The sequence below is a fragment of the Papio anubis genome, chromosome 1 (assembly GCF_008728515.1).
Source record: "Papio anubis isolate 15944 chromosome 1, Panubis1.0, whole genome shotgun sequence".
Lineage (NCBI taxonomy): Eukaryota > Metazoa > Chordata > Mammalia > Primates > Cercopithecidae > Papio > Papio anubis.
The window spans coordinates 199,050,820-199,078,145 of NC_044976.1; the positions used below are offsets into that span (position 1 = coordinate 199,050,820).

The 27,326-nt window shown below is 44.9% G+C and overlaps 1 protein-coding gene across 3 annotated transcripts in view; it reads left to right on the forward strand.

Moving 5' to 3' along the window:
* Positions 1 to 17,064, forward strand: part of URB2 (URB2 ribosome biogenesis homolog) — a 33,810-nt gene extending 16,746 nt beyond the window's left edge. The window contains exons 5-10 of one of the 3 annotated variants that reach the window (XR_002519005.2): positions 122 to 282; positions 2,422 to 2,532; positions 4,109 to 4,351; positions 7,947 to 8,034; positions 9,400 to 9,613; positions 11,305 to 11,416. Coding sequence is in view for 2 of the 3 variants with exons in the window: in XM_003893787.5 (XP_003893836.1) it covers positions 122 to 282; positions 2,422 to 2,532; positions 4,109 to 4,351; positions 7,947 to 8,034; positions 11,305 to 11,444; positions 16,111 to 16,308 (941 nt within the window). In the remaining variant the exon portion in view is untranslated. Of the gene's footprint in view, positions 1 to 121; positions 283 to 2,421; positions 2,533 to 4,108; positions 4,352 to 7,946; positions 8,035 to 9,399; positions 9,614 to 11,304; positions 11,445 to 16,110 lie in introns of those variants that run through there. The other 2 variants (XM_003893787.5, XM_021931235.2) reach the window with 2 other exon arrangements.
* Positions 17,065 to 27,326: the final 10,262 nt, after the last annotated feature.

Sequence of the window (27,326 nt, forward strand, 5' to 3'; positions counted from 1 at the left end):
CCCCTAACTTGGTGATGTTTGATGGCGGCCACAGCTGTGCGCAGTTTCATCATGTGGCTACTTGGTAATGTATTTCACCTGTCTGTCACATCTTAACAGTTTCGGTTTCTTACCCACACAGATCCTGAAATTCCTGTTCGGGTCACTCAGGATATTGAGCCTCATTTGGGAGCCTTGTTCACCCAAATGTTAGAGGTTGGGACGACAGAGGACTTGAGGCTGGTGATGCAGTGTATTCTCCAGGGACTGGACGTCAGTAACATGTGGAAAGCAGATGTGCAGGTGGGTGGCTTCTCCCTCCTTGTGTGGCAGGCTCAGAAATCATGTCGGCTCAAATGGGAAAACTGATTTGAGATGTGGTGTCACCCTTAAAACTAAACAAATTCTAACTGGTAGAGACTCTAGGCAAAGAGGGAGTCTGAGAGGGAGCCCTGGCCTGTGGGACAGCCCAGGCTGCGGCGTAGGGAAGGCCTTAGTTTTCAAACGGGAAGTCTTCAAATTACAAATGTCTGGTCTTATTATGTCAAATACTAAGTGTTACACGTTCATAAAACTGATACATAAAAAAGTTAAATTCTGCTCATTCTTTGCTGAAGACCTCTCACACCATGCTTTTCGAAACATGTGGCCTGATTGGGCCATACTGCCCTCATGCCAGCATCTGAGAAGCACCTCAGTTAGCCTGCCCCTTCAGTTCTGACAGAAGTCACCGATACAGCCTGCATGGTGTTGCACTTGCTGAGTGCCTTTGTACAGAGCTCACATGCTGAGATTTGCTTCTCTGAATGCCTGTGGGCACTGGACCGGTCAGACGTCTCTTACACAAGGAAGAAGGCCACAGGCCACAGAGCCAGTGGTTGGCGGGGCGGAGACTCCAGCCAAGGTCTGTGGTCTAGGCATATTCTTTCTGCCTCGTGAATGGCTTGTTGACTCCTGGTCATATACAGCACACTGGTATTGGGTACTGATTTGGGCAGGGGAGGAAACAACCCCAAATTTCTGTTTGGACCAGTTGGTCAGGAGACTTCCCGGAGGAAGTGAGACTCCAGCTGTGCCCTGAAGAATGCAGGAGACTTGGTTGGGGAGCAGAGGTGAGGGGAAGGGAGGCATGCACCGTGCAGGCAGCGTGTTGGACTGCCAGGAGCAGGGGATGGGATGTACAAGTGTGAGAAGATGGACAGGGAGAAGTGGTATGGGAGGGTGGGCCCTGGTGGGGAGATAGCCTGTAGGTGGGCAGGAGAGTGGGAGTGGAGATGGGGCTTTGGGGTGTGCATAGTCAGAGGGAGCAGGGAAGGGAAGAGAGTGAAAGGCAGAAGCCAGGACTTTGGCTAGGGTTGTAGGGTGGGCTGCACAGCATTCGGGGAGAAGAGGATGGTGTGAGGCTGAAATAGAAACTCACTGACAGTGTGAAATGCCTGGCACCCAGTAAAGGCAGGGCTCTGCCTATGTCTCGTGGTTTAAAACCTTATTTTTCAAAGAGGAAGTTTTTCAAATTACAAATGTGTGGTCTTACTGTGTAAAATACTAAGTATTACATATTCACAATACTGATACATACGAAAGTTAAATTCTGCCTGGCGCGGTGGCTCATGCCTGTAATCCCAGCCCTTTGGGAGGCCAAGGTGGGTGGATTATATGAGGTCAGGAGTTCGAAACCAGGCTGGCCAACATAGTGAAACCGCATCCCTACTAAAAATACAAAAATTAGCTGGGTGTGATGGTGGGTGCCTGTAATCCCAGCCACTTGGGAGGCCGAGGCAGGAGAATTGCTTGAGCCCAGGAGGTGGAGGTTGCAGTGAGCAGAGATCATGCCATTGCACTCCAAGCCTGGTGACAGAGCGAGACTCAGTCTCAAAAAAAAAAATTAAATTCTGCTCATTCTTTGCTTAAGACCCCTCCCACCATATGTTTTGAAACATGTGACCTGATTGGGCCATATTGCCCTCATATCAGCATGTAGCACCCGCGACCACAGCACCTAATCCGATTGTTTTCATGTTTTCCTCCAGCCTCTCCTGTCTGTAAGCATGCATCGTTGCTCAGTGAAGTAACAGCCAGTGTCCTCTGCATGGACAGAGCCTTGACAACACAGGGTCTCCATAATTAGGTCACAGTGTGTAACCCTTGTGCAATTCACTGTCCTGGCCCATTTACGTGCTTGGTTTAGTGAGATGCTGCTGAAAGACCCTGACTTTGCCCCAGCTCTGCTCATCTTCTTCACTTCCTTCCTGTCTGAGTGCTGATGTGAAGGTTGTCCCTCCCAGGACTTAACCCCAAGCAGGCCTTATCCACGTCCCCTGACACCAGGGCTCTCAATCCACTCCAACGCTGCAGCCCCAGGGAGCAGGCTCCTTCCCCAGGCGGAGTTCTTAAGAGAGAACAAGCTATCTCTGCTGCTAAGTTTTTTCTCTTTTACCCCAGGCTGTTGTGTCAGCTATTACATTGCTGAGGCTGCTACTGAACTGCCCACTCAGTGGAGAGAAAGCAAGTCTGTTGTGGCGTGCGTGTCCCCAGATAGTCACGGCTTTAACAGTGAGTACCCTCTGGAGATGTGTCCTCCAGCTCCTCCCCTCCCTCTTCCTATAAAGACAGAAGTCAGCCTTTTGGGGGTCTGCTGCCCTGTGGCTTTATGCAGAGCGTGTGTGTGAGCTGCTTCCTGAGGGCAACGGTGAGCAGGATGCTGAGTTTGTGTGTCCTGCCTGAACACATTGGTATCAACAGTTGGAACAGTGGAAGCGAGGTGGTATCAAGGGACATTTAGTAGTATTGGGAAGCATCAGACAGGCAGTAAAAACAGGGATGTAGTGATAAAGGGAGGCTATCGTGGAGGCCTGCCTAATTTTTAAAATTTTATGTTTTATTATTTTTTTAGAAATAGGGTCTCAATGTGTGGTCCAGGCTAAGGTGAAGTGGCTATTTGCAGGTGCGAACATAGTGTTCTGCAGCCTCAAACTCCTGGCCTCAAGTGATCCTTCTGCCTCAGCCTCCCAAGTCACCAGGATTATAGGTGCATGCCACTTCAGCCAGCTTGTAGATGCCTATTTAATCAGATGATAATACAAGGAATTCTGGGGCTTTCTTTGTCCCCACAAAATGTTGTGGTTAGTTTAATGCACTCATTTATTTGTAGGAGTTTTGTGTGTGTGTATGTGTGTGTATGTATGTGTATGTGTGTGTTTAAGGCCTATGATACAGTGAGAATAAAATGCTTTATAGGATGGGATAGTAATGTTGCAGATAGGAGTTTATTTTGTTACAATCTTACTCAGATGTTAAAATTTGTGACCAGTTGTTGCTAGGCTGTTTGTTTCGCTAGAACAAAAGTCTAGCTCAGATTGGGACTGTCTCCTGCCCTCTAAAAATCCTGACCTGGGTGTTCTTACGCTTAGGTGTGAAGGAGCAGTATCTATTTTACCATCATCCTCTGCCCTAATTCTAGCCGTTGCTACCTGAGAGAATTGCCCTGGGTTAGCATGTTCCTGGGGCAAAAGGGCCTAAAAAACAGACTTAATATTCTCTCTTGTTTCCAATTTGGCTGCTTTGTCATTTTCCTGAGCATCCGTTTTGGTGGATGGCAGGGGTTGTCGTCACTAAGGTATGTGTGGTGAGCATCAGGAGAGGCACGTGGGCTATATATGGGGGTGACCCATGCTGACGGGCAGGCAGTGTTGATGATATGTGTGGTAGGCCCTCACTGATGAGAACACCAGGCTAGAATCTGCTTATGTCCACCCAAAGGGTATAGCAGGGGTCTACATAGCCAGAATACCCAGCAGAACAGTGAGCATTGTAAGAGACAGCCCTCACCAGGGCTGCTGTGTGTCTGAGAAGGAGGGTCACAGGTGAGCTGTCCCACGTTACGTAGGTAAGACTTTGAGCTATCCTTCCTCTTGGGTCTGTTCTCTATATTTTCTAAATCATTAATTGAGTATCTTTCACTAGAGCTGATTTGTAAGAAGTTTAACAAATGGTATTTAACTGCCCACTGACTACATCAATTCATTTTGGAGCACAGACGTCTTTACCTCAGTTACTCGGTGCTACAGTGTTTGTGTTATTTCCTTGGGGAATTACTTTCATTTTTCCTCTATCTCATCTTGCCCTTTAGCTCCTAAACCGAGAAGCTTGTCAGGAGCAGCCTGTGTCCCTCACAGTGGTCGGGCCTGTGTTAGATGTCCTGGCGGCACTGCTGCGGCAGGGGGAGGAGGCCATCGGCAACCCCCACCACGTCAGCCTGGCCTTCAGCATCCTTCTCACTGTCCCTTTGGACCATCTGAAGCCGCTGGAGTATGGAAGCATCTTCCTGAGGCTGCACAACGTGCTCTTCTCAATCCTGCAGTGTCACCCTAAGGTGAGAAGGAGGGCGAGAGCGGCAGGCAACTTTTCCTCTGCGGGCAGGGTACTTGAAGTCTATAGAAAAGTGACAGCAAAACTTTACTATTGCAGGACAATAATACAAATAATGAATTGCCAGGCAAACTTTCTGTTCTAGTAAATTTCAGAGCCAAGTGGTTTCTCAAGCATAAAAATGCTTGACCTTCATACTGGGCTTTGTGAGCGAGTTTTTCTTCACTGGATCTGGCGCTTTGAATAGTGTTTGTATACTACAGGTTGAACACTTCTAATCCAAAATGCTCTAAAACTCGAAACTTTTAGAGTGCTGACATCGTGCCACAAGTGGAAAATCCCACTCCTGACCTCACGTGACTGGTCGCAGTCATAACACAGTCAAAACTTTATTTCATGCGCAAAATTATTTAAAATTATTGTAGAAAATTACCTTCAACTGTGTGTATAAGCTATATAAAGTGAAACATAAATGAATTTTTAAATTATGTTTAGATGGGTCCCATCTCCAAGATATCTCATTTTATGTATATGCAGATATTCCAAAATCTGTAATCGGAAACACTTCTGGTCCCAAAGCTTTAGGATAAAGGATACACAATCTGTACTATTTAAGGAAGCTCATTAGAAATTATTCTGTTTTTGCTCACCACGTATTTAAATAAGCCACTCACTTGCATAGATCTCTTGCTGGGCTTTTAATTCAAATGGATATAGGGAATGAGGCATCCTGAGTTCCAGTTTTATCGTATGCTCCTTTTTAAGTTAAACTGAAACTGGGGATAAATATCCCACAGAAAAAATTACAGTTCAGCTAATGTTTATTGAACAGTTGATATGTTCTGCCCCATAGCAAGCCTGTGAAGGAGGCACTAATCCCATTTTATTGATGAATAAACTGAAGCTCAGTGCCACCAAATGATTTGACCAATGTCACTTAGCTGAGTCTAAACCTTAGACTCAAGACTTGTTATCTTTGACCAGTGTTCTTTTCATGGTGCCACCACTGTATGTATGGCTGACTATATGTGTAGGAACTCATAAATATGACAGTTAATGCATCGCTTAATGACAAGAGACATGTTCTGAGAAGTATGTCGTTAGGCATTTTTGTTGCGCAAACACCATAGATCATCAAACTCAGATAGTACAGCGTGCTGCACACCTAGGCTATGGGGTATAGCCTGTTGCTTCTAGGCTATAAACCTACAAACCTATACAGCACGTGACTGTGCTGAATCCTGTAGGCAGTTGTAACACAATGGTGAGTATTTGTGCATTTAAACAGAGAAATGTTCCATTAAAAATACAATCTTATAATCTTACAGGACCACCGTTGTTTTATACAGTGTGCTTTTGACCAGAATATGGTTTTGTAGTGCATCGCTGTGTATCATATATTCATGCACATTCAGATATTTTTAAGTGTTTTGATGTCCTAAGGATAGAGACCTGCCAGCAATGCAGTTTTTAAGAAAAATACTCTCTGGTAAGCTAAATACTCATGAAATTGGATCTAACTCTAAAGCCTTCCCCCGTTAACAGTTGCCTTTGGCCCTGTTTATCCTGTCAGCATCTTTGTTTTAAAATCTCTCTGCTGTTGTTAGATTTGTATGTGACTGTACAATATAAATGCAATGCACATAAGTTACAAACTGAAATTACAGGTGCAGGATTTCATGAAGTTGATGAAAGTAGTATTAGAAAGCAGCTTGATTCTTCTGCTTGCAAAACCATTAACAAATGACCATTTAGTGGAATTAGATCATGTAACGAATGGAGAAAATTGACCAGGATAATGACATGGTATTACAGTAAAGAATGATGTGAATTAATCAAAGCTCACTCTCATCTGTTGGAGTTGTGTAGGGAATCTGATTCCCGACCACAGCATCAGCAGTGTGCGTGGCAGGCCCACGCGGATGTAAACGCGCAGCCAGAATCGCATCAGCAGTGTGCGTGGCAGGCCCACGCGGATGTAAACACGCAGCCAGAATCACATCAGCAGTGTGCGTGGCAGGCCCACGCAGATGTAAACACGCAGCCAGAATCCTCTTAGGTACATTTAAAGGGTATAGCATTTAAAGGGTACGCAAGCACAGCCAGCGTACCCAGCAGAATGATCAGCAGCCTGTGCTGTTCTAGGCACTTTACATGGCTTAGCTTGTTCAGTCCTCGCGACAACCTATCATCTTCATTTTGCAAATGAGGAAACTGAGGTGCACACAGACAAAAAAGAGCTAGATGATTTGTTCAAGATCATAAGGAGCCAGAGTGTGAACCCAGATAGTTCCAAAAGGATTTGTGTGCTTTTCATCAATGTGATAGCAAAGGATTAAGAGAGGGTCCTTGGGGAACTGGATGAAATGCCGGAATACTTTTGCAAAAACAACTTCTTTCAGAATATGCTGCAAAAGGTCAGTAATTTGATATGAAGAATGTGGTATTATGCTGTCAAAAATTTCGTTGGACAAATTATGCCAAAGAGAATAATCCCAACACTTGACTTACTCTCTGTTCACTCTCACACGTGGTGCAGCACTGTCCAGCAGTGGTCGGCAGTGGTGGGCGTGTGCTGTGTCTCCTTCATCCAACGTGGTAACCACTGGCCACAGCTGTCTTGACCACTTGAAATGTGGCCAGTATGACTAGGAACTGAATATTTAGTTTTATTTAATTCTAATTAATTTAAATGTAAGTAGTCACATGTGGCTGGTGGTGCTCTGCTGGACGGTGTGTGGTTGTGATTCAGACCTAAAGATGATTGAGTATAAAAGAGGCATGTTCTGTCATCAAAATCTCATTTTTCTTTTTTTTTTTTTTTTGAGATGGAGTCTCGCTCTGTCAATCAGGCTGGAGTGCAATGATGCAATCTTGGCTCAGTGTAACCTCTGCCTCCTGGGTTCAAGCAATTTTTGTGCCTCAGCCTCCCGAGTAGCTGGAATTACAGGCACCGGGCACCATGCTTGGCTAATTTTGGTATTTTTAGTAGAAACAGGGTTTCACCATGTTGGCCAGGCTGGTCTCCAACTCCTGACCTCAGATGATCCGCCTGCCTAGGCCTCCCAAAGTGCTGGGATTATAGGTGGGAGCTGCTGTGCCCGGCTGAAATCTCATTTTTCAAGATGAAGTTTTCAAGCGGAGCTTTTCACCACTATTAATTGAGAGGTTTTGGTCCCCATTTTAAGTGCATTTGCTTTAACATCTTTTTTTTTTTTGGTACCAATGATACTTGAATATATTAATTAGTACTGTTCCTATTATTGTTTATTTCTACCGATTTCCAGAATGGATTAGCACCAGCTTAGAGTAGAAGCTGATTCCAAACCAGGATTGCCTGATAGACCTCCTGAAGTTATGCAGTGTGGGGGTCTCTACCCTCGATAGTTAAAATAAGGGTCAAAGAGTCTAATACAAGATGGATGAGCAGTGACACCAGCATATCCAGGCGAAAAGATGTGGCTACCCATGGGCACACACAACTAGTTTGAGTGTCCCGATAGACAAGGCTAAGAAATAAATAAGTATGAACTCCTTTAAAGTAGAAAAACTTAAATAATCACATATGTACTTTTATAATCTGTTATCTGTCATCACAGGTAATGCTGAAAGCCATCCCTTCCTTCTTGAACTCTTTCAATAGATTGGTGTTTTCAGTTATGCGTGAAGGGCGGCAGAAGGACAAAGGTAATTTGGAGTCACATCAGATACGGTTTCAAATCTATTTGTCGTGAGGTGTTGGCTGCTGGCCACATATGTTACTGAAAATAAAACTACTCAGTTGTGTTTAAATAAGAGAAATGTTGATATCAAATGAATACTCAAATTTTTTTTTTTTTTAATTTCAAATGGGCACATTTTATCTCATCCAAAACAGTGGATGAATCAGGCATCTCCTTATTGAAATAGTTCCTTTTCTGGGAAAAAAAAATCAGATTTAGGAAATGGTTACTGAGTATGTATATCATATAAAGGGGATATAAAAATGACTTACAACCCCATTCCTGCCCTTAAGGAGCTTGTAGTTCAACAGGGAGATGAAAAGGAACAGGCAGGTGTAGAGCAATCTCATTTTATAAAAGGGATAAGGTCCTTCCGCTCACTGCTGCAGCCTCACCTTGGCAAGGGTGTGTTTGTTTACTAGGGAAACACTAACTGCCGTATGGCAATAGCATATATTACGTGTACAATTCATTTCTCAGCTTTGAAGTTGATTCTTGTTGAATTTCTAATTTGAGGGAGACTTTCATTATTTTAAAAATTGCTGGCTGGGCGCGGTGGCTCATGGCTATAATCCCAGCATTTTGGGAGGCTGAGGTGGGTGGATTACCTGAGGTCAGGAGTTCAGGCCCAGCCTGGCCATCATGGTGAAACCCTGTCTCTACTAAAAATACAAAAATTAGCTGGGCATGGTGGCGCACTCCTGTAATCTGAGCTACTCAGGAGGCTGAGGCAGGAGAATTGTTTGAGCCCGGGAGGCAGAGGTTGCAGTGAGCCGAGATCGCACCATTGCATTCCAGGCTGAGCAGCTGAGCAATAGGGCAAGATTCCGTCTCCAAAAAAAAAAAAAAAAAAAAAAATATATATATATATATATATAGAAACCAAAATTGCATGACTTTCTATTTTATATCGCAGTATTTTGAAATTGCATCGCGTGTACCAGCCCTGTACTGTCTGATGTGCTAAGCGGTAGGTCAGGGTGTCAGCTCAGATGCTCTGGGACCATAACTCAACTCAGGGTGTCAGAGAAGACCCTGTGACCGCAGTTCTGGGCCGACTGGAAATACACAAGTGGTGCTCAGCTTCTCTCCCACCATTGTGGTTCAGTTTTGTAGACCTAAGCAATAGCCCTTTAACCAGACAACTTTTGAGAAAAGGGAAAGGGCATTGTTAACACTAGGCTTCAATTCCTCTCCCTGGTTTTGGGATCAGTCAGTGGCACAGTTAGATATTTCACTTCTTCCTGTGTCTGATGCGGAGCATATCAGCTTAATATTGTGAATCGATTTAGGAGCAGCCTTAGTAAACAAGTTTCCCCTCCCATGTCAGCCTCAGCCAGTTGGTGGTGGCTGCCTGCAGTTCTGTGTCAAGGCCTCTCTCATCATGTCTGAGCTCAGCCAGGAGGAATCCCTGTTCTTGTAGTCATGTCTGCCTGGACGGAAGGGGCCTTGCTCAGCGGTGGTGGAGCACAGCCTGGTCACACTGCCACAGGCGTGTCCTTTGTCATGTATTTGAGGAAGCACAGGAGCACATCACACTTCAGGTACTCTGTGCTGTGTTCATGTGAATGTAGCTTCATCATCTTGTCTGCTAAGACCTGGTTCTCAGACATATTCATGGCTTAACTGAGTAGAGTTTTAACTCTTGTATTCTGTCTCTCTTTTTTTTTTTTTTTTTGAGACAGAGTCTAGCTCTGTCGCCCAGGCTGGAGTGCAGTGGCCGGATCTCGGCTCACTGCAAGTTCCGCCTCCCGGGTTTACGCCATTCTCCTGCCTCAGCCTCCCGAGCAGCTGGGACTACAGGCGCCCGCCACCTCGCCCGGCTAGTTTTTTTTTTTTTTTTTTTTTTTTGTATTTTTTAGTAGAGACGGGGTTTCACTGGGTTAGCCAGGATGGTCTCGATCTCCTGGCTTCGTGATCCGCCCGTCTCGGCCTCCCAAAGTGCTGGGATTACAGGCTTGAGCCACCGCGCCCGGCCTATTCTCTCTTTTATTGGTATCTAATATGCTCTTTCTAATGGGCATGCATTAAATTGGTGGCCAAAATAACAAGTGCTATGTATTCATGTAATATGTTGAACAGTCTGAAAAGAGAAGAAACAGTCGATCTTAAATATTAAAGCATATCACCAAAGTATATTTTCTGTTGAAATGCTACATGAAATGCTACATGAATGTTAACAGTAATGTAGTTTAGTACAATTACATTGATCTAGAAAAATTACATCTATAAAAGATGTTTGTATGCTTATTCAGGTCTTCAAAAAAGGTATGCATTCCAAAAATCAACTTTATTGAGTTATATACAATGTATGCATAACAAATTGCTTCTGTTTTAGGTATGCAATTTAATGGGTTTTATGTATGTGTGAAGCTGTCCCCACAATCAAAATACAGAATATTCTCCATCATCCTTAAAAGATTCCTCTGGCTTCTTTGCAGTTTTTTCTCCACTGTGGTCCCAGCCCGTCACCCATCTGCTTTTTGTCCTTATGGATTTGTTTGTGTTTTCTGGAGTTTTATAAAAACATGCCTACCATTGTGCTGAATGACAGCAGGAAGGTGCTCTGGTGTGTGCTGGAACTTCCCCATGGGCTGTAACTCAGGCTGTGGGGACACACATGCAATTAGGATTCTTGGGAGGAGTTTGTTAAGAGGCCCTGGATGGTCCTGAAACTATATGGTAGGAAAAGAGCTAGGAATCAGAAGTAAATCTAGGAAGACAGTAGAATGTCTACTAATGATAATTGAGTCCTATGTCTGTCCAGCTATAAAAGGCACATACACAAACAATTTCTGAAACTTAAGGAGGCAAAGACATAATTTAGAGTATCTCATTTTTTAAATCATATGTTGATAAATGATTTTCTCCCCTTAAGATAATTTTTAATTTTTTTTCCATTTTATGCCTTTCTTATAGAACTCCATCTTGGTTTTTTTTTTTTTTTTAAGTAATCCTAGATTTCATCCTAAAAATCTTGATTACTTTTCTGGTTAGACTCTTAAAAACACCTGAGCACTCTTGAGTTTTTAAAGTGTCCTTCCCTTTGTTGTGTAGATAACTGTTTGGACATATCTGTTCTCCCTTATTCTGTCTGCAAAATAAGCCAATTAAAGAGTCTGGGAAAACATGTAACACTTGAGATGATTTTCACCTGTATTAGAAGTCTAACATAGAAGAGCTAAAATGTGCTGTTTTTGAACTAATTGGTTGGGAAACCCTTTGCTGTCTGTAGGAAGCACAGATGACCTGCCCACGGTCCTAAAGTGTGCACGCCTGGTTGAAAGGATGTACAGCCACATCGCCGCACGAGCTGAGGACTTCACTGTGTTTTCCCCATTTATGGTGGCCCAGTACGTGTTGGAGGTACAGAAGGTAAAATCGGGTTCACTGTCTTTCACCAAGTGCTGTGTTTATGGGCCTTAAGCCGGGTTTCTCAACCAAAATGGCAAGTGATGTTGTGGGTCTGACAGTTCTCTGTTGCTGTGTGTAAGTTTTACACAGGAGTTTGCTCTCTTACTCAGGCTGGAGTGGATTAGTGCGATGATAGCACACTACAGCCTCGAACTCCTGGGCTCAAATGATCCTCCTGCCTCAGCCTCCCAAGTGGCTAGGACTACAGGCATGTACTATTACACTCAGCTAATTTTTAAATTTTTGTAGAGATGGGGTCTCGCTATGTTGTGCAGGCTGGTCTCAAACTCCTGGCCTCAGGCCTTCCTTCCTCCTCAGCCTCCCCAGTCTCTGGAGTCCTGTGTATTTCAAGGTGTTTAGCAGCATTCCTACAGGGTTATTGTAAGGACCAAATGAAATGACATACAGAGGGCTCAGTGGTGCCTTGTGCATAGAAAATACTCGATTATCTGTCTTGCTCCAGCACAAACCCTGGGGTCTATTTTGGTTGGTTTCTTGAGTAATATAAAAGGAGAGGAAATATTACTCAGGTCCAAAAACAGGAGCTCTCATAGGACCAGACTTAATGGAGACTAGAAAGAGGGGTTCTAGACCTCAGGGTTCTGGGGTCCCCTCAGCTGCAAGAGTTCATGTATCTTTACTCTGGGGGTGTGTCATTCATGTGACTCAGCTGCTCTCAGACACTCAAAGTAGATGACAAGGTGGAGATACAGGTGGTTGTTCAGATAGATTGAGAAAAAATATCTTTGTCCAAATTAATCTGACGTTTTGATTCAGTGTTCTGGATAATTCATTATTCAAGCAGTTATCTTTTTTTTTTTTGAGATGGAGTTCTGCTCTTTCTCCCAGGCCAGAGTGCAGTGACACGATCTCAGCTCACTGCAACCTCTGCCTCCTGGGTTCAAGCGATTCTTCTGCCTCAGCCTCCTGAGTAGCTGGGATTATAGGTGCCCACCACCATGCCTGGCTCATTTTTGTATTTTCAGTAGAGACAGGGTCTTGCCATGTTGGCCAGGCTGGTCTAGAACTCCTGACCTCAGGTGATCCACCCGCCTTGGCCTCCCAAAGTGCCAAGATTACAGGTGTGAGTCACTGCACCCAGCCATTTAACAGTTATCTTACTTTGGAATGTCACCGTGCTATTTTCAAAATTCCATAAGACCATCTGTGACCTATAGTAAACTCACTACAGAACTTTATAAATCTAGGCTGTATAAATCTTGGTTTAAATTGACTGTCACAGGCTTGAGTAAAGTGCAGTGTATTTTTTTGTCTGTCTTCTTCTGTACGTATATATAGATATACATTTATATTGTGTTCAATCTCTCTGTAAAATATCCATTTCCCCTTTGTAAATCTTGTAAGAACGATAGTAAAATCACGAGTAAGCTTGTTAGGGTAGAGGTGTCAGCATTTGTCCAGGGAGGCTGGGTTGAATGGACTTCCTTAGAAAACCTGGAGCTGCATAACTTTTCATCCCTGCTCCTGTTTTAGATACATCTAGAACTACTAAATAATTTCTACCCCGCTGGCCTTGCTCACCTTGGCAGGTGGGTGGGGACATGGGGGCAGCCTGGCCATGTGAGTGCACACACCTTACCAGGTGTGGGGCCCACACCTGGTAAGAGCTGCAGATCTTGAGAACACCCCTTCAAGTTGTCCTTTGACCAAGATGTGGGCTTATAGTTTGGTTTCCTTGCAGTTATTTGGCCTTTTTATGGAATCTTAATGTTTCCCAAGCACACCAGTCATTAACATGTAAGCTTTTGATGAAAGAAAAGCTGGCATTATTTTCTGTCTTACTGAATAATAAAATGAGACATAGTAATATCACTTCACTAAGGGCCAAGAAGAGAAGCAGTAATTCGAACCCTTAAGTCGCTAATTATTATTCTGAAATTTACTTTATGAAAAGTCTCTGGCTTCCTGGCCTCATTATTCATGTCTAATTTATGCTCATTAGTTATATTTTATTTTTAATCTTGAAAGCCAGAGGCCTTGGGAATTAGCTAGGGCCACAGCCTCCCAGAATCCACTGTCTCCACAGTCTATGTTTTATCTTTCATTTGTTTTTAAATTCAGTAATGAAGAAAATATTCCATATGCATTAGCGGCTTCTACTGAGAGAGCCATAAATCTTTCTAGATCAGTGTGTTTTAAGTTTAATTAAATGCCAGATCTAATGCTAAATAGGTCTCCTTTGCATTTTCCTTGTACTTCTGCAGAGTTGAGTATTGCTGGTAGGACCTGTCAGTAGTCAGGGAAGACGACCTGGTGAGATGTGTCAGTCAGGAGAAGGGGGAGCTCCAGAGGCCCGCTTGTCTTCTTTCCTCCAAGCAGTAATGAGTCCCCGTGGAAACATGGAGGGAAATTATGGTTACTTTCATCTTCTTTTTTACCTGTAGACCAAATTTACAATGTCCCTCTGCAGACGCTCCTTGACTTAGGATGGGGCTGTGTCCCAATAAAACCATAGTATGTTCAAAATATCATAAGTCGAAATGCATTCAATACTTGATAAACCCATCGTAAAAGTGAAAAAATCGTTAAGTGCAGATGCTCCTCGACTTGATGATGCAGTTACATCTGGATAAATCCATTGTTAATTCAAAAAATGTTAAGTCAAAAAGTGTTAAATTGAACCATCTTAAGTCAGGAACCATCTGTATGTTGATACCTTAGAATGAATAGTTTGTGCTGCTCATCTTATCTAAGGTTTTTAAAAGCTACTTAGCGACGTTTTCATTTGTTGGCCAAGGATCTTAGTCTTGTAGAAATTGACTTTTTTCTTGTTTTATGAATAAGTTGTCTGAAACCTAAAGATTTAAAGTGGTTGTGTTGTCTAAAACCTACTGGCCTTCCTAGCTCTTTGCTAGAGGCTGTCTGGCTGCATTTTCACTACTGAGAAACTGTGCGAATAGTTCAGAGCATGGGCTCTGGGCTCAGACTGCCTAGGTTCAAGTCTCAGTGCTGCCAGTTATTAGCTGTGTGACTTTGGGGAGGTCACTGAACCTCAGTTTTTGCCTTTGGAAGTGGAATTATTTATTTAGTAAGTGATAAATGAATGAACGAGTATGAACAAGTAGTCCACTTACAAAGCTCTCACCCTGCCAGTATGATCAAGGACTTTGTTTGTGTTTTTGTCTATTTTTTGTTTTGTTTTGTTTTTTTCTTTCCCTCCCAATTACCTTGCTGTAAAATTCACAGACATGCCATTCTATCTTCGGTCCTTGAGTGTTCCTATCATCTATAAAATGGTAAAATTCAAGATGATCACTTGTCAGAAATTTCTGAACTATCACATGAAAAGGATCATAACTTTGAAGAATATCATCATCTTAGAGACAGAAACAAATTACCTCTTTAGGAATGTACTTCTCAATGGTTGCCTTTGTGAATCAGTTCTTCTGGTTAATAAAATATATCCTCATTATAAGCTGTGTTTGCAGAGACACATTAACTCTTTCAGGTTATCAGGGTAGCAATAAATGATCAGCCAAATTCCAGGCCTGTCTGCTGGTACTTTACCACTGTTTTGTTTTTTTTCTACTTTTTAAAAGTAATGGTAAATACATCTAGTATAAGGTGAATTTTACCAGCTTAACTGTTTTCTGTGTGCACTTTAGTAGTATTACAAACTTTCTTATATTGTGCAGCCATCACTACCATCTGTTCCCAGAACTCTTCATTACTACTGCTTTTTAGTTTCAGTTACTAGGGTTTCAAGCTCTGTTCAGCCCCCATTTAGTTGAAACCTGAATGGATGTGGTAAGTGTGAAGAGAACCTGCTCCCCCAGGCTTTTAGGTTGGTTTGATGTTAGTCTGAGTCTCTTCTCTGGAAGTTTGGGTGGAGCATCAGATATAGCCAGGTTGGAGCTGCTGCCACGCCCACTCCTGTGCTCCAGATTTTAGTTAACCGTGAACTTCAGGGGAGAAGTGCATCTTTAGGCATGAGGACCAGTTTAGCCATTCCAGGGCTATTAGGAATTAAGTGCGTATTGTGCTGTTCTTGACACAAATAAAAAAAGAATCTATTAAGTGGCAATCATGAATCACTTCTGCTCTTGGGTGATATGATGTGATCTAATTACTAGTGTAGGCTTATCAGTGGTCTGTTTTGGTCATGTCAGAGCCTACCTGCTGCCTTGCTCTGGAGTGAGATGGGGTCACAGTGTTACAGTGAACGTAGTTGTCATTGACCCACAGGGTTGGCAAAGCTTCCAAGGTGATTGATGGCGTAGAAGAATTTGACACAATGGGCAGACAGCTTACCTTCTTATAAGGTTTTTAAATGTAAAGACTCCAGGTTTTTTAAATGCCCCTGGTAAACATGTAAGCATCATTTACTGAACAGGAAAGCCACCCATGTGCTTTCATGGAGTTTCGTTCCAGGTTTGTGTTTGCTTGAGTTAGCTTCTATTTCCCCAAAATACAAACTTTAAAAATATGAGGATTTAAATATTTGACTTAGCAACGAAATTATATTTTGAAAGTGAATGTCGATCTTTTCTCAATTTGGAGATCAGTTTGAAATCACTTCTCAGTCCTTCCCAAGATACTGTCGGCAGGTGGTGCGGCTTGATCTCTGCCCCCAATCGTTCTCACAGAGGTTTGCCTTTTTCCCCAGGTGACCTTATATCCAGCTGTGAAAAGTCTGCTGCAGGAGGGCATTTACCTCATCCTGGACCTCTGCATCGAGCCTGACGTCCAGTTCCTGCGGGCCTCGCTGCAGCCAGGAATGAGAGACATCTTTAAGGAGCTCTATAATGACTATCTCAAGTACCACAAGGCCAAACATGAAGGAGAGAAAAGATATACGGCCTGAGGCCATGGGACAGAAGTGCTGCCAGGGACATTGTCCAGAGGCTTTGGCTGCATTGTCTGAAAGAGCTGGAGAATGAAAGACTTAAGATGTTCTAATTCGTAATATTGGTATACATAGAAAATCCTTTGGGTTTTATGTAGTATATTTTGATGTATTTTACATCGTGTTTTTCTTACTATTTTTTAATACATAGTTTTATGCAGTAAATATTGCAATAGAATCCTGAAAATTGACCCTGGGATGAGATTAATTCAGTAGAAAAATTGCGGACTCTCAGAACCTTTCCGTGTTTGGTTCTCATCTTGGTTCAGTGGCTTGGTGTTCCCTCATCCACACTAGAAACTGCATAAAAGTTGGCTTTTTACTTTGGGTACATGGGTATATAATTCAGTCCTGTTTAACTATCTTTGCCTTTCAGATTCTTCAAGAAACATGGGAAGTATTCTTGAAATGTCACTTTTTCTGCCTTTCCTCTAAGTATGCTTTCTGAAGAAGTCAGGGAAAGTTAGAGTCTGTGGCCCGAGTTGTGTGCTCTGGGCAGGGATAGTGGGCACCTCAGGCAGGTGGGTGATCTTTAGCACAGGCGCCAGGGTTCCTGCCTGCTCCTCCTGCATTAGCTCTGTGAAGTTCATTTAGGAATTTTTTCCTATTCAGTTTAATAAATAATCCTCATTGTTTTTGCTTATTACGTAAGCAATATATTTTTATTATAGCAACCTCAGAAAAGAAAAATAAAAAGATAATTAAAAAAACTCATTCATAGTCTCAGTTACCCAGATAAGCCTCTGTTGTCACCTTGGAGTATCTAATTTTAGTCCCTTTACTATGTGTATGTATATAGATGTGCATATCAATATATATAGTATCTAAATTGGATCATAAATGCATTTTTTAAGAGTTACCTTTTTTCCTGTGTGATATTTAAATAACTTTGGGTCAGTGAAAACATTCAACATATATTTGTTATTGGCTGCATGGTAGTCTGTTGAGTAGATACTGTTGTTTTATTTAATAAGTACCCCATGGTTAGACACAGGTATCTTTCCAAATTCCCTTTTATAGATGGTGCTTGCAGCTGAACTAGTTTCAGAAGATGAATTCTCATGAGTTGTATTATTTGTCAGAAAGCCACATCGTTTTTAAAGGATTTATATAAATATTGCCAAATTGCCCCTAGAATATGTACTAATTTATTTTCCTACTAGTGAGTCAACTTTTTTTTTTTTTTTTTTTTTTGAGACGGAGTCTTGCTCTGTCACCCAGGCTGGAGTGCAGTGGCCGGATCTCAGCTCACTGCAAGCTCCGCCTCCCGGGTTCACGCCATTCCCCTGCCTCAGCCTCCCGGGTAGCTGGGACTACAGGCGCCCGCCACCTCGCCTGGCTAGTTTTTTTTTGTATTTTTTGGTGGAGACGGGGTTTCACCATGTTAGCCCATGTTGGGATGGTCTCGATCTCCTGACCTCGTGATCCGCCCGTCTCGGCCTCCCAAAGTGCTGGGATTATAGGCTTGAGCCACCGCGCCCGGCCGTGAGTCAACTGTAATAGTATTGATTTTTGTTTGTTTCTTTGTGCTTCCTTGATAGGCGAGAGATATTATTCTGTTTCGAATTTCTTTAATTACTAAGAGATTATACGTTTTTGTATTTGCCATTTTTATTTCTTATGTAAATTATGTTTATATAATTATCTTCTGTAATAGCACATTTCTCAATTGGGATATTTACTGTTTTTCTTACTCACTATCTTTGTGGGATTCATGTTGGAATTCCCTTTTTAATTAGTCCAAAATGCAGACTTTTAAAGTTATTCGAAGGATCATCCTTAAACAAAGACTTTTTTTTTTTTTACACTACAGTTTCAAGCAGATGTGATTGGAGCAGACAATATAAAATGAATGTCTTTGATACCTAAGAGAAATTGCCCGTGTTTTACACCCTACATTTGATTTTATTTCCTGTGCTATCTTGTGGGGGCTGCGGGACAGTCCTGCCTTACGCACCGTGCAAGTCATCCGTTCCCTTCCTTTTCTCATCTAGACTGTGTGTGCGGACAGGCTTTCGAAGCTCTGGCCACCAGAAGTGGCTTGGGCTGGTCTGGCATCCTTTCACTTAATGCTTTGTGTTGACAGAGTTTTGTTTCTGCAGTAAACTCCCTGCAGGAGCCTGGAAGAGAGTCTGGTGGCGCCATTTCTTGTTCACAGTTGGAGATGGGTGTTGGTGTGAGCGGCGACCTTTCAAGGACACGGGCTGTAAACCAGCGGGAGCTAAAATCACGGTCTTAGGTTTGCCCCTGGTTCAAGTGCCCAGACCGGAAACTCACTGTCTCCGACGCCTTCATGGAGCCCTGGCTAGTTTTTCCTGTGCTGGAAATTCCTCCCCTGCCTTGGGAATGCTGGGGGAGCTGACAAATGTGGAGCAGTTCGTCAGGCGTCCTGGCGGTGGCACTGCAGGGCCTTTAGAAGGGAGTTGGCAGCGGCTGCCAGGCCGTCAGCCTTGAGGGAAGGGGAGGAAGAAGAGGAGGCTGGGTCTCCACCTCCTCCCTGCACAGCTCTGAAGGGCTCTCTGCTGTGTTCCTGTTTCAGGGGAAGCGGTCACAGGTTCCTCACAATCGTTTCTATTTGAACTCCAAATGCTCCTCAGCAAAGAATTTGTTTTAACTCCATTTTGCTGATTCATAGGGTAGAAGAAACATTTTTCTGGCTGGCGAATATGGAGGCTCTGTTGTTCATTTTTATCCTGTTGGAATAGATCTCACAGGCAAAGAGAGTTGGCCCAGCCAGCTCTCCACATGGCAGAGTCAGGGACTCAGCTGCCGGGACGGTGAAATGCTGGGCTTCAGAGAGACTGTCCCCACCGGACTTGCTGTGGCTCTAGACCCCTCATCACCTGACAGATGTGTGTGAATCACCTGTCTGTACCAGGCACGGAGACACGGCCCTGGTCCTCAGGGAGCTTTCTAACAGGGGACATTGACAACGAGCCAGGAAACAAATAGGCCACGGGGTGGTCACAGGGTTGGCAGCAAAGCAGACAAGTTCAGCGGCTGGAGAAAGGGGTGATATTTGAACTGACACCTGCCTGGGTGGTGAGAGGCGCCCCTGGTAGGGCCTGGGATGTGATCCTTAATGCCTGCACGGAATCCACGTGGCACCCTGGTTTTGGCTGAGAGTGGACACCTGAAGGGAGGGGTGGGTGTAAGGGGAGTTGGGCAAGAGAAGGCTCAGCGGGGTGACTCTGCCTGGGATGTTGCCTTGGGCGGTCCTGGACAGTAGCACATCGGGGACCCCCAGTGGCACAGACAACACACAGCCCCGTTCTCAACCTTGCCCTTGACCGCTGCTTGTGGACCACAGTGGGTGGGTCTCCTTCACAGCCTGTCTTCTGCAGCTTCCTGGACTCGGCCTCCTACGGCAGCTGTGGAAACTGCCCATTGTTAAGGAGTGATGTGAAGTCTCCAGAAAAAAAGCAAGCAGGGGGTGTGTACTTGAAGGGATTTGGGTATTTTTTTTTTTTTCTTGGTTTCTCTTTTTCATTTTTCTTTGGAGACAGGATCTCACTCTGTTGCCTAGGCTGGAGTGCAGTGGTGCCGTCCTAGCTCACTGCACCCTCCAACTCCTGGGCTCAAGTGATCCTCTTGCCTCCAGCTTTCCGAGTAGTTGGGACTACAGGTGCACACCACCACAACCAGCTAATTTTTAAGTTTTTAGTAGAGATAGTCTCACTATGCTACCCAGGCTGGTCTGGGACTCCTGGCCTCAAGCAGTCCTCCCTTCCTTGGCCTCCCAAAGTGTTGGGATTACAGGCGTTAGCCCCTGCACCCGGCCCTGGTGTCTCATAACTCATAGAGGTTACTTTGATTTATTGCCAGCATGCCAGGCTATAGCCTGAATTCTTTTGTCTAATAAGCTCACACATTTCTGCTTTATGTCTCATAAAAGCCACTGTAGAGGCAGCAGCGGTGTCATTTTTGATTCCTCATTCCTTTGTGTAACTTCTGAACACTCCTTTTTTTTCATTTTACTTTGTTGTTTACCTTTTCCAGCTCTTCCAGCAGACAAGTTCAGTGGCTGGACGGAGAGGTGATATTCGCCCTTTCCCCCTCAGCCTGTATGTCTCTCGTGTGTCTCTAATGGATGTTACTTCTGTTGCCCTGTGCCCTCTTGTCCCTATGTCCTTCCAACACCATTCTGCCATCCCCATTCACTGACTTCTCTGCCCTCCCTCCCTGGTGTGTCTGGGCCACCTCTCCTAATCACTCCTGCTTGCTGGTGACCTCTCTTCTTTCCCAGTCTTCCCTCTTGTTTCCTGCTGTTATTTTTTGTAGCCTCATGTCCACAATGGGGACCCTTCTGAAACATCCTGACCCGCGTTCCCAGGACTGCCACTCCTGCCCATCTGCCGTTGCTGATGTGAGAAATCATACTTGAGCCTCCCCGTTGGACTCTTCCTGGCTTCCCTTGCTCCTTTTTTTCAGAGGCTGAAGTACAGTGGTGCGATCCTAGCTCACTGCAGCTTCCAACTCCTGGGCTGAAGTGCTCCTCCCACGTCAGCCTCCCAAGTAGCTAGGACTACAGGTGCATGCCACCATGCCTGGCTAATGGTTTTTAAGTAGAGATGGGATCTCGCTATGTTGCCCAGGCTGGAATTGAACTCCTGGGCTCAGGTGATCCTCTTGCCTCGGCCTCCCAAAGTGCTGAGATTACAGGTGTGAGCCACCATGCCTGACCCAAGGAGCCTGTTTGTAATGTCCTTTCTCTGGCCTGCCCTGTTGTCCCTCTACCCAGCTTGGTCCCCATTGCCAGCATGACCACTGTGCCTCACTGGCATCCCTAGGTCTGGCACCTCCTTCCTCGGCTTTGGAGTCCCCTGATTGTTCTGTCCTCCCCTCAACTCTAGAGCCAGCTCTGTTGTGGGAGAAAGGAATGGAGTCATGGGGATTGATTCTTTACAAAATCCTGTTCCCTCTCTCCTGCTGGGTCCACCTGTTGGGAGGAAGATGTCTTTTTTCATCAGAGGAAGAAACATCCATGAAGCAGCATAGCTTTGGGATGTTAGGAGCTTGTGGAGACTGGATTGTTATAATGGTTTTAATGTGAAGTTCTGGTTGATGGTAGAACATAAATGTTATGGACGAGGGGAAGGAATTGTGAAATGCTCCATAATGAACACAACTAGTAGTGAGAGTGGCTTTTCATTACAAAGGAGGATTGAGGGGATGTGACTCAGTAGAAATGGCACAGACCAGGCTCAATGGAGGTGAAAGTGTGTTGGGGCCTGGGGCAAGAAACACACTCAGAAAAATGAGGCCATGGGAAATCCCAGCAGTAATGCCTGGCCGGATGCCAAGGTGGTGATAAAGAAGCACCCACAGAAAGCACAAATCAGTGCATGGTCAGCCCTGCTTCTTCCTGTACCTTAATGTCATGCTGGAGGGCATGGGCAACTGTTTCTCAACTGTGGCCATTTCAAAGACTGAGAATGGATGTTCTTGTGGGGACAAATGTGGGTGTCGGTGACATTCAGTGTCTGGTATTCTCTGACTTGGCATGCAGCCTACACTGGTATTTTCTCTAAGCCCTCTTTGAGCTTTATAACAGATTAAATCAGGCACAGAATCTCTTGCCATCTAACCGTAGCCCTCTGTCTCTCAAGTCTCTATCACTTTCCTTGCTGCTGTTTACAGACACACACAGAATACTCTTAATTTATCTTAAATATCGATCCTATTATCCTCCCACATGTCCATTAGCCTTTTCTCTTGACTACCCAACAATTATAAGGAGTCTACCTTTGTTCCTTCGTTTTCCTTCCCATTGAAACTGCCCTCTGAAAGATGACTGGGTCAGCTTCAGCCACCTGGCTTCATGAATGTGTGGTAGGTCCTTGACCATCGCTGGACACCCTTGGCTGGTCGGACCCCCTGCTGGCTCTCTGCATCCTCTAGGGCCTCGACTATCTCTAATGCTCTTGCTTACCTTTTTCTCTCCCTTCCCCTAAAATACTGGTGTCCTCAAGGATTAGTTCTTGACAATTCTCTCTAGACTTTCTAACTTTCCTGACCTTCCACTCCCCAGCATCACCATTGCCTCCAGGCAGGTCCTTCTCAAACTTGCCAATTTCTGGTCATTGAATTGAGTTGAAAATCTGGAGGACATAACCGATTCCTCACTCTCCTTCAGTCCCAGCTCTCACTAGTGTCTTCCCTCTTTTCTCTTACTGCCTGCGGTCACTCATCCTAGAGATTGTTTCTAAATAGTCCTAGTGGTTGTACCTCCATCTTCCTTCAAAACCTCCAAGGAGTCTCCTTTCAAAAAACACTTTTTTTTTTTTTTTTTGAGACAGGGTCTTGCTCTGTTGCCCAGGATGGGGTGCACTGGTATGATCTTGGCTCACTGCAGCCTTTGCCTCCCAGGTTAAAGCGATTCTCCCACTTCAGCCTCCTGAGTAGCTGGAACTACAGGTGCGTGTCACCATACTCAGCTAATTTTTATATTTTTTTGTTAGAGACGGGGTTTCACCATGTTGGCCAGGCTGGTCTTGAACTTGTGGCCTCAAGTGATCCACCATCCTTGGACTCCAAAAGTGTTAGGATTACAGGCATGAGCCACCGCGCCCGGTCTTATCATGACTTTTGGAAACTGCATCTAAAATCCCACCCACCTACCTTGACCATCCTGTCCGCTTTTCCCTGCTTCATTACTTTTTCCTCAGTATGTTTTGCTCTCCAATTTACTAGGTGTTTTGCCTATTCATGTTGTCTGGTGTCCTTTTTCCTAGTAGAAGTTAAACTCCACGTATGCAGGGATCCTGTTTGTGCTACTCACAGCTATGAGTATGGACTGGGAATGGGCACCTGACACATAGTAGGTGCTCAATTAATACTTGTTGGATGAAGAATGCCCTGGGAATACTGGACTTCCAGCAGAGTAGAGCAATTTGAAAACTGCACTCCGCCCACTTGCTTCCATAAATGTCAATGAATGCATCTTTGTAGAATAAATGTTGGAAAAACAAGTGACTGTGTGAATTAAATTTTCCATGCACTGTGTGCGTCTGCATGGCCTGACTGTATGGAGGCTGCAGTTTACCACAGCAAAGTGTTGCTGATGCTCCCTATTACAATGTGTCTTTGTTTCACTAAACACCCACAGCTTACGTTTTCAGAAGATCTGGAAATGTGACATTAGCTTCCTGATTGTGTCAATTTCCAGATGCATTCATCCCTAATCCAGCAAATGTCAGGAGGGCTGCTTTATGACCCAGGGCTGAGGTTTTCATCACCTGTTTGCCAGGTGCCTAGTTCCGATCGTCATTGGGATTGGAGATACAGGCAGAAGACAGCTCTGCCAGATTCGACTTTCTGATGAGGCTCCTGTGACAGGTACTGCTGCTGGCACTGGCTTGTGGTGCTGGAAATGCAGGGTCTGGTGGCTCCCTTTGTAATGGGAAGTTTCAGAGGAGCTGGGCTGGTGAAAAGCAGCTGTTCATCCACAGCACGTCTGCGTGGAGCACGGGCACTGGGGAGACTTAAATGTCCACTTTCTTCTGGGATTCTCTGGTTGGCATTTGGACGCCAGTTTTGATTGACAGGTTGTCAAAATGATAGCATGAATGTCCAAGGCTGGTGCCTTACGTGTGCATGCAGCAGTTGCTAATGGTTTCCTCCAGCTTCTTGAACGCATATTCATCACAGATGGGGCATCAGTCTGGGGGATTCTTCTTCCCTCCTTAGAAGACAAGGGGGAGAAATGCCAAGATTCCTTTCAAGGTCTCCAAAAAGGCAAACGTTTCTGTCTTTGGAATACTCACTTTGGAATGCTTTATGGAAAACTGTCCAAATCCCAGGTGGTATTTTCTTTTGCTGTGTGGTGGGAGCAGGTGCAGTGATTCGGATGGCTGCATGCATTGGACAGACACCTGCAGCAGGGCAGGCAGAGCTGTGAGCTGGGGAAGTAAATAGCTGTTCTTGCCTGTGGGCTTCTGGAGTTCGCAAGGTTTTGTAATTAACCTTTTGTTTATCTTTTGGAGCAATTTTGTTGCTTCTTGCTAAGATGCAAAGGACTTTTTGTGAAAAGACTGTGTAAGCAGAGGTTAGGAGATGGCTGCTTAAAACCCAGAGAGTGGTGGGGGCGAAATGCCCTCTCTCATCTCAGAATCCATTTTAAATCTTCATCTAGTTCTTCAGTAATCTGACGGCTGCCTCACTCTGGCCAGGCTTGGGCTTCTGGCGAGTGTTTGAAGGCTGCTGTCTGCTGTGTTGAGCTCCCTTCTCCATGCTTAATTCTTGAGCACTCTCAGAATCAGAGACCTGGGGTGCGTCCAGGAATAAGAAAAAGCTAACATGCTTCTACTGAGGAACTGTAACTTCTACCTTTCTCCTCAAGGCTGAGGTTTTTTTTTGTTTTTTTTTTTTTTGAGACGGAGTCTCGCTCTGTCGCCCAGGCTGGAGTGCAGTGGCCGGATCTCGGCTCACTGCAAGCTCCGCCTCCCGGGTTCACGCCATTCTCCTGCCTCAGCCTCCCGAGTAGCTGGGACTACAGGCGCCCACCACCTCGCCCGGCTAGTTTTTTGTATTTTTTAGTAGAGATGGGGTTTCACCATGTTAACCAGGATGGTCTCGATCTCCTGACCTCGTGATCCACCCGTCTCGGCCTCCCAAAGTGCTGGGATTACAGGCTTGAGCCACCACGCCCGGCCAAGGCTGAGGTTTTAAAACTGGCCTTCAGGGGAGCCACAAACCCACTGAGACCCCATGTCAGTTTCTGCTTGTATGTGCACTTTTCTGGGTGGGCCCCTGGCTTCCATTGATTCTACCTTAGTGCAGGCTTCCAGAAAACAAAGTGAGATACGGAGGACATAGGTGCTATTACTTTATTATGGAGTTCAATCTCAGAGAGCAGGAGCGAGGGGCGGGGGCACCAAGCGTAGAAAGAGCTAATAGGAGGGCATGTTCTACCCCTGCCCTGTGGGCTGCACCTGCATTGTCTGGGCACCTGGTGGGGGAGTGGGGAGGAGGCCTCCGTCAATAGAAGAACGGGGTAAGAGGTTTGGTGCAGTCAGGTTGTGTCTGTAGGAGGTCACAATCCACACAGCTGGAACGAGAGACAGGTGAGGTCCAGAGGCTCTGCAGTGGGACAAAGAGGCATCTGATGCAAATTCTCCAACTGCCTGCTTAACTTCAAGTCTGCTTCATACAGTTGTATGGTTTGTGCACTGCCCAAAGGTTCCTGGCTGAGGGAACAAGTTGGGACCAGAATCTGACCTGAGCTCTCTTTACAGAGGCTTGTACCTTTGTCCACCCAGAGCAGGTGCCTTTTCCAAATTAGCTCAGGGGGAGCTCTCTTCAGCTGGTTTTCCAAAGTGACCGGTCAGGGGTAGGTTGCCCCCTGTATTAGTCCATTTTCATGCTGCTGATAAAGACATACCCAAGACTGGCCAATTTATAAAGAAAAAGAGGTTTAATGGACTCACAGTTCCATGTGGCTGGGGAGGCCTCACAATCATGGCAAAAGGCAAAAGGCACATCTTACATGGTGGCAGACAAGAGAGAAAATGAATACCAAGCAAAAGCACGTTCCCTTTATAAACCATCAGATCTCGTGAGACTTATTCACTGCCACAAGCACAGCATGGGGAAAACCGCCTCCATGATTCAATTATCTCCCACTGGCTCCATCCCACAACATGTGGAAATTATGGGAGCTACAATTCAAGATGAGATTTGGGTGGGGACACAGTCAAATCATATCACCCCCTCCAGCCTCTTTTTTCCTTAGCTCCCTTCACATTCTAGTTTCTACCCGTGCCATCAGACCCTGTGGCCCAGACCAGGCGTCTTGGACAATACCCCAGACCCTCCTCACGAGCAGAATCATTGTTCATAGGTGCTCCTTTTTCCACCTGCCCTGTGCTCTCGTCTGGATTCCGATTTCTTGTGGTGAGTTGGTGTTGCCTTGGATTTCTTGTGCCTGCTCAGATCTGTGGATTCAGCCCTAGGTCCTTTTTCTTTCTTCCTGTTGGCCTCAGCTCCCTCCCTCCTTTCTGCCAGGTGCTCCCTGCAGTCCTCAGCATCAGGGCTACCTCTATTGACAGGGGATCCTTGGGCATTGAGGCCGTAGGTTTTCTTTGGTGAATAAATATGTATGGCTTATAAAACATATGTGTTTCTAAATTTATGAAATTATATGTATGTGTATACATTCATTCATGCTTTCATTTAACCAACATTTATTTTTTTACATAGCAGAAACCACTTCGTAACTGTGAGACTCTGGATAAATCATATAGTTTCCTGAGTGTCATTTTCTTCTCTGTGAAATGGAGGTAATAACGATTGGTTCCAGTGTGGTCCTGCACCTTGAACAAGATAGTGGATTTTAAAGGGCTTCATCAGATGCCAGCCCAGAAGGTGTCCAGTGGGTACGAATGTCCCCCCTGACGCCATCCCCACACGTGGTTCCTAGTGGGGAATATGATGAAGCGGCTGCTACCCAGGAGCTCATGGCCTTTCTGCCCAGTTCCAGTGCACACGAGCTCCCTGGGGATGGCACCTCTCACTCTGCCATGGAGTGGTGAGAAGTAAGTATTCTGGAATTGTTTTATCTCAGCACTACATACTATCTTCAGCATCTGTGTTTCATTTTTCTTCTGGAACATGCCTCCCAGAGTTGTTGAAAGAATTAAGCTAGGTGCTGTATGAAGAGAACTTAGAACAGTGTGTGGCACATAAACAATAAGGATTCAGTAAATAGTGGCTGTCGTCGTTCTTGTCATCCTATAGCCAATGAGAGAAGTGAGTTGAAATAAAACCTGGCTTAAGAGCCAGTCGTATTTGAAATTATTTGTGTTGGCCTGTTGCCTGTGGGTGGCTGGAGAAAACCATCGGTTCCAGTTCCTGGAAACAGACCAAGCCAGTGCAAAGGTTTCTTGATGTAAGAACACAGTGAATCTGGTCCTGCAAGTAGGCAGCTGCCTTGGACTACCGTCATGGTATGTGGCCTTGTCATCTGGGGTCTTGAA